Raw genomic sequence first — 12,372 nt, 5'->3', positions numbered from 1 at the left:
GAGCTTTCCGCTGTAACTTCCAATGATTGGAACAAAATTAAAGAAAGAAATAAGTGTTTTAGCTTTTAAAAATGTGTCTGCACAAACCTCTTGATCTAATGATCATATGTGGCTCATTTTGAGTGGGAGACCGCATAATTTAGAAGAATGGTGAATCAGTATCACCCACCCTAATAATCGACACTGTGGAGACTGCAGTTATTGCAATTGGAACTTATAATATGCAATCCTTATGTAATCGTTGAAAAGTGTGTGTGTGTGTGTGTGTGTGTGTGCGCGCGCGTCCATGTTTCAAGCTAGTAGGTGGTAGGAATAAAACAAAGGAAGAGAAAACCTAATGAAGGTCACTGATACACATGTGAGAAGGAAGCTCAGCTTTTGGTTAGATAGGGGGGAAAGCATTTTGACATATTCCTGTATATGATGTATAATAAGATTCTCCATTTACCTTGGCAAAATGGCACTAAGTGAAGCTGAACCGAAAGCTCTCCAAGCAGAACTTTCAGCTCAAAATTTGAAGTGGGGGGAGGGGAGGAAAAAGAGGGTACTTTGAATTTGGGGTTGAAATATTTCATTGCATTCCTTACAATTCCTTACTTTTGCACCTGGCAGCAGCAACAGTTCCTCTTTTTAAACTTACTTTAGCTACTGGTTGTAGGGGCAGCAGAACTCTTTGTCGTACCCAGTGACCACCCGAATGCTCCTGAAATCAGAGAACTACATCATGAAATAGCATTGTTCTGTGAAGCATTCAGGGGGAGGAGCCCCCCCCCATTACAGTCTCCATTTTCCCTGTAGAAGCCTCCTCCGAACGACCCTCTGACGAGCAGCTGCTGCAAACAGCAGCAACAAATTGTTCAGGGGGTGGGGAGAGAATGAGAGATGGAACCACTGCTGCTGTAGCCTGTGAAGGCAGTGAAAGGGCTCCAAGACTTTCCCTGCTATCCTCCAAAAAAATGGACAAATGAGGTGGCAAATTCAGGGAAGACAAGACCTCAGTCCTAATGCAGTTAACCCATTCAGAAGGCACTATCATCGTGCTCAGCCACGCATTGTTTTGCAAATTTTACCCTATTTTGACAGTTGATGTGTGATACTGCAAAGTAAAAGGGAAGCGTTGTTGACTGAATGCTGCAATCCTAAACGTATTTTCCCCAAATTTACATTACAGTACTGTGGAATCAAAGTTTTAATGTTCTCAGCTGGTTTTAGAAGAGCAGGGCCCCAGCAGGGCTAGAGGGGCCTAATATGAAAAGGATCACAGTTTTCCTTACATGTCATGTCATTTTAAAACTACACCACTGCTTTAGAATTTTAGCTAGTATTTTTAGCCCCCAATGCAACAGTCTTAATATGATTTAAGGTGTTTTGTTAGCCATTCTGATGGCCCTTTGTTCAGACCACACATGGGATATAAATGATACTGTTTCTGCACCAACGCCAAGCCTATTACTAAGGTATTTTAGTGAAAAGAAGTCAGAGATGGTGAGCTGAAACATGAAAATTTGTGGGGGGGGGTTACAGATTAGAGACATGTTTACTGATCATCGTACCCTTGTCTTTTTTGCTGCAGGTGGGATCCCGTTTGTCCTTACGGGAGAGTTCTTCGCTCAGTCTCAAAGGCCTGCCGCATTCATGATTGCTGGGATAACAAATTGGCTCTGTAACTTTGCTGTTGGACTTCTTTTCCCTTACATTCAGGTATGAGCAGTCTTAACATTAACTTAGCTGTTTGGACTGTTGCCAGAAATGGAAAGTGCCTTAATTCTCACCGTAAACCCGAAGACCTTAGGATAATGAATGAAACCAAATCCAAATCCATACAAGGTAGCAATGGCCTTCTTTTGTCCGGTTGTTTGTAGCCCCAGCCCTGCAGCTTTTAAAGGCAGCAGGTCTAAAAAGTCTAAAGGAAAGCGAAGATGCCCTGAACAGAATGGCTGCTGAGATTCACCACTGATTCAGCTCAGCCTCCACAAGGGAGGATGATTTAAATTTACCACATTTGTAGCTTCTGTATGTTGCCAAGTAGAGTAAAGGAGGTGGCCAGCCTTTGTCATTCCTCTCCCAAATATTGGACACTGTTATTCAAGTGTTAGTACTGTTTTTAGAGTGTCTAGTCCTTGTGGCTGCACAGAATACTTGGATGTCTGTGACAAAGGACTGGATCCAAACTTAGGTTTAATTGAAATCAATAAGGCAAATTAGACAAAATATAAGACCCGCTGGTTTCAGTGGGGAAAAAGTACAATTAACTCATTGAGTTAATGTCCTTAAGGACGTCTTATGGATTACTTCAAATCTGTTCTACTGTTGGACAATACTGCTAAATATACTTCAAACCAGCTCCTTGAGCTCCACAGCTCCATGCATGGCTGCTTCTTGGAATGGAGGAAGGTGGATTGTGATCACCCCACAGAAGGAACGCATGTCAGCATCAGATAAGCAGGGCCAACAACAACAACAATAATAATAATAATAATAATTTATTATTTATACCTCACCCATCTGGCTGTGTTCCCCCAGCCACTCTGGGCAGCTTCCAATAGAATAATTAAATACAATTGTCTATTAAACATTAAAAGCTTCCCTAAGCAGGGCAAGGGGAGACGACTGCCTCAGGTGGCAGGATCCATGGGGGCAGCTGATCTGGCTTCCAAAGAATGCATCACCGGCATTGGAGACTGGATCAGCCTCCTTCCCAATGCCTCCCCTCTACAGTTGTCTGTCGGGAAACAGGAGATGCTACTGGTCTCTTTCCAGCCCTAGGGAGGAAATGTTGGGGGCTGACCTCCAGGGTCTCCTGGGCCTTTTTTCCCACCGCAACAACCTTTGATTCCCACTTCAACCATCACATAAAGGTTGATTTTATTCCTCTGCCCTCCGTTCCTGATATAGATCTTCACTCACCGCTTCTTTCCTGGTGGGGGACTCCTTTTGTGGTTTGTCTCAGGCGCCAAAATGTCTTGGACTGGTCCTGCGCATCAGATACACATTGTCATCCCTATCAGATAAGGAGGGCATAAACCCAAGTAGCATATCTTAAATTTGCTGAGATAAAACCCAGTTATTAAGAGCAAAGTTTTGACACAAGACAGAAGAAGCACCCATTGCCCGATCCTGTTTTTCAAAAGTAAAATAATTAAAGATTTTTATACCTATATGCAATTAGGATTCATTTTGGCATGTTGACCCAGCTCTTATTCAGAAGAGACAGGAAAAGTAATAAGTCAGTTTTCCAGATCTTCTCGGATCCACTAACGGTTGAGCTTCTTGCTAACAATACATAGGCTCAGCTTGTGCTGAGATCGAAACTGATGTGATGAATCCTGACAGTACATTCCAGGGACTCTCAGGTCTCATGAACTAGTGAATATTTACATTTCTTTGTTATCCTGCTTAAAGGTGTATCTGCCCAAGGCATAAAGGCTCTTTTGATCCTGATGCATGTGGGCAGTGAAGAGATGGGCTGAGCATCTATGAAAACCAAAGGATCAGAGTTTAGCATGAGCTCATAGTCACAAATGTATTTCAGTCTCTCTCTGAAAATGTGTCAACATGGCGAGTTTCAGCCCCTCAAACTGGTTATCTGCCAAAACACAATTTTAATGGTCAGATAAATAAAGGGGCAGTTCACATCATTACATTCCTGATGTGATTGTTGTTTTTTTAAGTCTCCATATGCCAACAAGGAGTTAAATAGGCTCAGTCTCTCATCATTAGATGGCAGCAGGAACCCTGGTTTGTGAGGGCACCTGTTCTATGGCATCTGGGTATCTCTTGGTTATTGCCTTCCTTCACAAGCGAGTCTTTGAAACTGCATAGTTTGGTCAGAAGGTGAAGTAAGAGCAAGTGCAATGCAAAAATATACAGTCCATTAAATAGACACATTAACATTTCTGCTTATTCTTTTTGTATAAGCTGCAGAAGAGCAGGATATAGCATGGTTTTTGCAATGTTTTATAATTCTGCATTATTATTGATCTGTCTCCAAGCACTAACAGCTTGCTTCACACCTCATTTTCTGCACATGTTTTCTTCTCTCATCCACCGCAGGATTTCTTTATTGAGATCTTTTCTTTCCCTGAAAGTGAAAAAGTGCGTGAGAATGTGTTTCTCTTCCCTTTTTGCCATGTAGACAGCGCTGGATTGCCCAGTAACAGCACATGCTTAGGGCGCCAGCAAAGCAGCGGCACCAAAAAATTGAGGAGATTGTTTTTGACATAATTTTATTTTTCACTTTTAAAAAATGCATCAAACTAATCCTCATGGGCAAAAAACAGAACTTAGACTTTCTTACACTCTACTACGTAATTTTATTTTCTGGTTTAGTATTGTTTTATGTTTAATTTTATATGGGGACACCATCATATTTTCAGCACTTAGGGTCTCTAAAGGTCTGGCCCTGCAAATTATAGTCCATAGCAAATGGAACACCATCCAGGCATGAGTAATAAGGCGCCTTTTGCACCAGATGCTCACTGCTGAAATCTGCCATTTTAAAAAGTGGGTGAATTTTGCTTTAAAGATTACTTTCATTTTGCAAAAAGGAAGCAGGTTATCCACTCCCCCCCCCCCTGTGAATTATGAAAAGAATTCAAGGAACCTCTAAGGATCTACATTTGGTCAGTGTCCTAAAAGTTTGTAATTCCACAAACTTGTGAAAGTAGGACTGCCCGTGTGATCGTGTTTTGCCGCGAAGTCTTATGCGTGTTTCAGAAGCAAGTCCTACTCTTTTCAAGGGATTGCTGCCTTAATTAATGTAGTTCCGTGCTCATTGCTGTATTTCAGCATGGGTAGAACATTCTGTCAGCTGTAGTGTGGAACATTTTGAGGATGACAAATCTGGTTACAGAGACGGAACATCTCCCTTGCCAACTCTTTATAAATTGCCCTCTCCCTAGTTCCTACCATCACCACACAATTGGACAGTGGTTCTAAGAGCGTCAGATGCAGATGCTCTCTAGGGAATTTCAGGAAGGACTTCCCCCAATGCATTAATGGACCAGGACTCCCTTTCCCAGGAGTCCTGTTCCTTCAATCTCACACAGTCGGCATGATGCAGAAATGTAGGAGTGCTGTATACCACATAGTAGTGGTATAAACTGGGTAACTCTTTGACTTTCTGTGTCAGCTATCTGGTTTCCTCTGGGCTTACAAGTCCCAATTATTTTTGATACATCTGCATTTGTGTTACTTATAGACAGGCTTAAAATGCACGCTCACAGCAGCAACTTCAACACCTGCACAGATCTACCTAAAATCAGGCCCCTGAGGCAGCCAATAACATAAAATTGCCAGCAGAGGGTTGTATCCATCATTGCCATTGTTGGAGTGGGACAGACTTTCACTCACGTCTTTCTCTCATTGTTGCCCTCCTCCCGCTCTGTGTGCACCTTCAAAATCTGCTCCAGTGGGTTGGGGCATCCTCCAGAACAGATATTTTTTTGGGGGGGTGGGACGCTGCAAGAGGAGGACGGGGACCACAGGGCAGTTTACAGTATAAAATTAACACAGAAATACGTAGCATAATAACAAACAATAACAATAACCCCACCACCACACACATAAAAGGCCGTTGCTTAATTAGCCAAAGGCCTGGGAGAAGAGGAGTGCATTTGCCGGTGCCTAAAGATATGCAGTGAAGGTGCCTGGTGAGCCTCTATGGGGTGAGCATCCCTCAAGTGGGGAGCCACTGCAGAAAAGGCCCGTTCTTGAGTTGCCACTCTCTGGACCTCTTGCAGAGGAGGCACACAAAGAAGGGCCTCAGATGATGATCACAGGGTCCATATGGGCAGAGGCGGTCCTGGAGGTATTGTGGTCCTGAGTTGTTAAGGCTTTATAGGTGAAAACCAGCACTGTGAACTGGGCCTGCAAACTAATTGGCAGTCAGTGCAACTGGACCAGGATCGGTGTCATATGCTCAAACCGTCTTGCCCCAGTGAGCTACCTGACACTACGCAGCTTTGGATACAACCTAAGATAATAAAAAGCTGACATGACCTCACATTGTTCCAGGGCATTGTGGGGATTTTTGAAATGTCAGCTGGCAGCATGAAGGATCAGGAGGGCACTGGTAATTTTCACACACATCCCAAATGTTACTTCACCCCAAAAATAGTTGAAGTTTCCCCCCTTAGCCACTGCTAAATAGGGTGGCAAAACTGGAACATTTCACTACAGCTGTGCATCTCATAAGTGGAAGGCAGCTGTGATTTGTTGTGGCTCCCTGTTGGCTGCTAACTCAGTGGCAAACCTTAGAGTGCCCCAGAATATTCTACGATTGCCCTTGCTTGAAGCTTTGCCTGGTTGGTTCCTTCATAATTGAATTATTCATGTTTTAAAAGAGCATGGCTTCTACCAGTCAGTGGTTGATAATAACGACAGCTATTTCAAACTAGTTGCATTAATTACCTTTTAGTTCACTCCTGGGTGATTTTCTATAGGTCTTGTTGCTAAGAGCCTCGTGGCTTTTGACAGGACTCTGTTTCTAAAATGAGAGGAAGCTGGGGCTGAACCTTTTCTAGAGTCGAGGTCTCTGCGCTAGAAGCTCTAATCTCAGACTTGAGGTGTAGGGGTGGCTCCTTGTTAATTAAAAAAGGAAGTGCTCTTTTATTTATATTGTACCCCTCACATGTTCTCAAAATGATTTCTGTTTGTGGTTTTTGTACTATTAGTAATGCTGGTGGGGTGTCCGTTTTGCTTTGTTTTTTCAGGAAGGCTTGCAGACATACTGTTTCCTGGTGTTTGCTGTCGTCTGTCTTGCTGGTGCCACTTTCCTTTTCTTTGTTCTGCCTGAAACAAAAAACAAGACTCTTGCTGAAATCAACCAGGCATTTGCCGGGAAGAAGGCACCTTTAGAAATCCGTGAAATGGACCAGTTTGAAGCCAAGAGCAAATCAATGCAAGAACAAGAGCACAACTTGTCTTCTACACTGGAAAATGGAGAATCCAAAAACAGGATAGTCTAAAATTATTTTTAATAGGAATATTTTTGCATCTTATGTCTTGATAACCACAATCATTCCTTCAGCCTAGACAATTTTTTGATCTCAGTGTGGTCATAACCAGGGTTGATCTGTGGTATAGGAGACGGCAAAGTATAAATCAAAATTAACAGAAGGAAATAATGGAGAGGAGGGTTGCTCAAGGAAGTGAAACTGGTCATTGATTCGTTTAAATGTATGCAAATTCAAAACGGATAATTCTTTTCTGAGGCAGAGGGTGGTGAGTGGGAAGCAGTTGGTCAAAGGGCCCGCCAGCATTTCCAATTGGCTGCAGTTTCGGACCTTCCATGCTTATCAGCGATAGGAGGCTGGGTCCATCATTCTTGCTCCAGGCTCTGGAGTTTGCCACAGAGGGCCCTTTTAGGAATCACTCACCACTCTGCTTCATTGCTGCTGATACTGTCCACTGGACCTGGCCACTTACTTGCCACTTCTGGGGCAAGAAGCCTTTGAATGTTTCCTGGTAATTTTTCCAGTGTCCCCTCAAAATCTGAAGGAGCAGAATCTGCTGTAGTGGAAGCTTCAAAGGCACTAGACAAGGATTAATTTGATCTGTGAGAACTGGCTGCCTGGCTACTGGGAGGTGGTAGCTGCAGCCAGTAGCTTCCTGCTGCCTCTCTATAGTGTGGAGCTGCATGTTCTGTGGGGAGATCAGCTACTCTGAAAGTAATTCCCACAGAAGTCCTGTAGATGCAAAGTTACTCCGGTGCTTCCATTAAGGGAAAAGTGACATTTCCCATGTTGATGGTATACAATCTGATCAACAGCTGCTCACCTCCTTGATTGAGCTTGTAGTCGTGTTCAAGGAAGAACTGTTAAACAGGTGACTTTATCTGAACTGTGCATGCTAAGGATTTCTTGGACTCTTACACCCAAGTTCATGTTTAAGGAATTATTTCAATCTCAGGTTTTTTACCACCTGCTTAATCCGTGTCATTTCCTACTTTTAAACGAAATCAGGGCCCCACTCTGCTTTTGTGGGCTATTTTTATTCAAGCCATATTAGAACTTTTAGTGTATCAGAATAGTTTTCATGAAGTGGCAGCTGTTTTGTAAATAAAACCAACTGAATCTGTATATATTTTGAAATCTAACCAGCAATGTATAGTGTGTGCACTTATCTTCAGCCTGAGCCAGTCCAGGTTTAATCATGTAAATAGTTCATGATTGCGGTGTATCTGATTTAGGCTTTGTGAATTTCTCAGATCATATATTAAGCTTGATAACAGACACAAGATCTAAGAAGCCCAGCATTTCAGAAGAAAGGTGCCACAACAGGTGCCTTGTCTAGATGAAAGGTGTGTCCCTAGCCTTAAATAGCATTGCCAAGGAAGTGGTTTGTATATGAGAGAGAAAGACTTCTGATTATTTTTACGTTCAATTTGTATTGTCTTCCTTTGAATCATATTGATATAAAACTAGGATGATGGTAGTAGATTCATCCTGTTTGAAAAGTACTGCTGATTGGAGCTGGAACTTCATTCCATCCATCTATGGTTGTTTTTAGAGTGTGTGTGTTGTCAGTGCTGGGCTTGTTCATTTACTGGGGCCTGGTATGCCTTGAGCCTTGAGAGTTCAAAACAGCCCCAGCGTGACTAGGTTGGGGCCTTGATTAGAAATGTGTGTCCAATATATTAAGATTCCTGGATCTATTTAAGGCCACTGGGGTAATTAGGTTTTGTAATACAGCAATGCTGTTGAGGGGTAAGATCAATGGTAAAAAAATAACTTATCTGGGTAATAGATAAGCCTCATTTGAAATCAGTGTGTAGCATCCTTTTCAGTTCCCTAAAGACTAACAAACCTGTTCTCCCAAGAGAAGTGGAGCTGGCAGGTAAGGGCTTGCAGCAGATTCTTCAATTTCCCAAAGCTTTGGGCAGCTGCCCAACTTTTAATGGGTGTTGGTGCTGTGCTGGCCGTGCCAACTTCAGCATCAGTTACCAACATTAGATGATTCCCTTACCAGACTCAACTGGCAGTCTTGTACTGGGTATGCTGGTGGTCCGTGGAAAGCCATTCATTCCTCCAGGTCAAATTAATTGTTTTGTTTCCCCATAGTTGTGGGGAAGCTAGATTAAAGCAAGGTGCCGTACCTTGTCAAACTCTGTACTTCCCTGTGAATGCTCCCTCCCCACAAATTGCCCTAGAGTTGACCAGGTAGGTACCAGGCGGCAGTCCAGATAATTAAGGGGGGGGGAGAAGAAGAAGAGTTTGGATTTGATATCCCGCTTTTTCACTACCCGAAGGAGTCTCAAAGTGGCTAACCTCCTTTCCCTTCCTCCCCCCCCCCCCCACAACAAACACTCTGTGAAGTGAGTGAGGCTGAGAGACTTCAGAGAAGTGTGACTAGTCCAAGGTCAACCAGCAAGAGTTTCACAGACTCCCAATAATCATTGTTACTCATTTTGCTACACATTTCAGCTATGTTCAAGTTTAGGGTATGCTGGAAATACCCAATATCTATAGAGAACCTTCTAAGGTCTCATCCTGTTCCTGTGGAGTAGGCAGCCTGCAGCTTTACTTGGTTTTACTCTTTTGCTGATGTAATTCAACAAAAAGGGACGAATGTGTTGTGGGTATTCTTGTCGGGTGTGCTTAATAGACCACAATGGAACCAATGAATGTTTGTTTTTTATGTTTGGTTATCTTTCGCAAAATTCTGAAAGGCTACAGTCCGACATCTCTGCTTACATGTAAGTAAGCACCATTTCACTCGGTAAGACTTGCATTTTGAGCAGACAGGATTCTGCCCGTTCAGCTTTTTGATTTTTCTCTGTTCCTTAGCTTCCAGGCTACTCAGGAGCCAACTAAAACCGTAGCACTGGAGCCCAAAAATGATTGGGTCAATATTTTTATTTGATCAATATTACATGTATGATTCAGGTTATTATATGAATGTAATCCAGAAAACATTAAAGTATAACTGCTAATTTTCACTTGTATGGTGCATGTTTTCTCCTGTTTTTGTTTTTCCTTTTTCCTTTGACACACCTTTAAATTATTTCCATTCTGTTTTGGAGGAAAAAACAGCAAGGCATTTAGTGACACTTTAAAAGACTCTGCAGTTGTGAAGGCTCATTGTGCATTCTTTGCATGCACCCAGACTGCAGTTGAACTGCCAGTGTTTTGTACTTCCTACATTTCATTTGTCTTTGACTTCATGTCTTAGTGTCCCTCACCCCATCCTGGTGTGTGTGCATGTGTGTTTATATGCACATGGCTGCAGATAACACTTGACACACCCAATGAAGCAGATTCTAGCCCACAAAGGCTGATGCCATAATAAATTTGTTTGTGTTCTTATATTATTAAGACTTTTTGGTTTTGCATTCAGTTACTGTGACAGTCAGACATGGACTTGATAAAACCAAGACTTTAAGGCTGAAATCATGCTCCCCATTCCTAATGTGTTCACCTTAGTATAGGTTACTGGTGGCATTGTTTAAATTTGTATTGCACTCCTCCTCCCCAAGGAGCCCTGGGTGGCAAACACACACACACACACACACACACACACACAGCATGTTAAAAATAGTTAAAAATAGTTACAACATCTAAAAAGAGGTACAGTTAACAGTATTCTTCCATCCAGTGATCTTAGGGTTGCCACGGGTAAAAGGGAATGTTTTCAAATTCCCCCAGAAAGTTAATAATGATGGAAACAAATTCACCAGCACCAAGGAAGGCCTCACCTGCTTATTGTAGGGTCCAAGGTGGGTTAATATTGGGGAATATGTTATTTTTGGTACTTGAGTCTCAAGCCATTTAGGACCTTAAATGCTAATGCTGTACTAACGCCTTGAATTGGACCTGGTAGCTCATCGGCAGTCAGGGCAGTTCTTTCCAGAACAGTGACACGGTCTCATTGGCGGCCGTGCTGACTGACCCAGGGGCTGCATTCTGCACTAGTATCCCCTCCCCGCCCCCCTCAGTTGTCCATCCCTGAGAGACCTTCCACTTGCACTACTTGTTCATACTTCCCAGTGATGGACAACTGAGGCCAACTTTTCCTGCTCCAGAAATGGCTGTAGTGGGCAAAGCAGTCTCAGTCTAGGCATAAGCACTCCTAGGCACAGCTGCCACTCGAGACTCCAGCGACAAGGTGGAATCCAGGACCAGACTATGAAGCTGGTTCTTCAAGGGGGGGGGTGCAACCCCTCCTAGAAGAGGTCACATACCCAATTAATTCCTGGACATGGGACCCACTCAGCACACTTCCATCTTATCAGGATTTAGCCTCAGCTTGTTGCCTCCCCCTTCCAGTCCATCACTGCTTCCAGCCTCTCCCGATTCCAACAGAATAGAGTGGCATGTCGTCAAAATACTGATGGCACTGTGTTCCAGATCCCCAGGTGACAGCTTTCAAGGGTGTCCTGTAACATAACATGAGACAGAAGGGACCCTCTGCTAGCTGACCCTGCCTTCCATAGGGCATTCCAGTCCTTTTAATTAAAGCTACTTAGTTTTGTGTCATTGCAATCTTTTAAATACAATCTCTCCCCCCCCCGCATCTCATGCCCTGGTTCAACAAAATGGAATTGAGGTAAATTTGTTTTGTGAGTGTTGTAAAGAGAACATTCTGTTGGAGATCATGCCTCTGTGTCTATTAATGTATGTGCAAGGGGGGGGGGACGGAGGAAGCTGTACGGCAAGTACTGAAATATATCTGGCTAGCCTGGTATCTGGCTCGCAACATTACCAAATGCTGATCAAAATAAGAGTTGGTCAAAAAAGATGATGATCGGTTTCATATATAAGGAAAAGAAAATTATGGAGATATTCTGCACTGTGGTCTTTGGTATGTAAAGCAATTGGAATTAAATATAAAAATATTACTAGAGATAGATAGATATAAAAATATATGTGGGGACTAAAATACAACAGTTTCCAAGAAAACATTGTTTTCAAGAGCTCTGTGAGTATAACAGATGCAGAAGGTAACCTTTAACTGCCACTTAGCACATGAAAGTGGTTTAACTGGATAGGAATGCTTTAAATGCTTTTAAAATAGTGCTATTTTAACCATTTAATAGATAAGCTTACAGTGTGAGTGGTGGTTTTTTTACTTTTAAATTGTCTGCTGATGGAGGCGTTGGGTATTGGGATGATGGTGAGGGGTTAACTTTTTCCTCCCGCACCATCCCAAAGCTGCGTAATTGGTGCCACTAGCGGCCCCCTCTTTTACCAAATAGCAGCTTCAGAGGGGGATGGGGGGGAGAAAGAATTCACACCCCATGGCCAAAGTCCTCATCCCTTCTGAATGGGTTTTGAATGAATGGGTGCCCTGCAAGAATGCTGCTATGGCCTTACATAAGGTAAGGTAAAGGTACCCCTGCCCGTACGGGCCAGTCTTGACAGACTCTGGGGT

General features: G+C 43.0%; 1 protein-coding gene and 1 long non-coding RNA gene across 5 annotated transcripts in view; both read left to right on the top strand.

Moving 5' to 3' along the window:
* The window catches only part of LOC309350038, a 191,364-nt gene extending 181,424 nt beyond the window's left edge, over window positions 1-9,940 (top strand). The window contains exon 2 of the long non-coding RNA XR_014160277.1: window positions 9,326-9,940. This is a non-coding gene — a long non-coding RNA (uncharacterized lncRNA). The remainder of the gene's footprint in view (window positions 1-9,325) is intronic.
* SLC2A9 (solute carrier family 2 member 9) overlaps window positions 1-9,940 on the top strand; it is a 98,385-nt gene extending 88,445 nt beyond the window's left edge. For all 4 annotated transcript variants that reach the window (XM_081876331.1, XM_081876332.1, XM_081876330.1 and 1 more), the window contains 2 exons: window positions 1,574-1,701; window positions 6,714-9,940. In XM_081876331.1, coding sequence (XP_081732457.1) covers window positions 1,574-1,701; window positions 6,714-6,968 — 383 coding nt within the window. In that variant the 3' untranslated portion in view covers window positions 6,969-9,940. The remainder of the gene's footprint in view (window positions 1-1,573; window positions 1,702-6,713) is intronic.
* Window positions 9,941-12,372: the final 2,432 nt, after the last annotated feature.

The sequence above is a fragment of the Podarcis erhardii genome (genome assembly GCF_964252035.2).
Source record: "Podarcis erhardii genome assembly, chromosome: 9".
Lineage (NCBI taxonomy): Eukaryota > Metazoa > Chordata > Lepidosauria > Squamata > Lacertidae > Podarcis > Podarcis erhardii.
The sequence above is the reverse complement of the archived record's forward strand: the minus strand, read 5'-3'. Positions and strand labels throughout refer to the sequence as shown.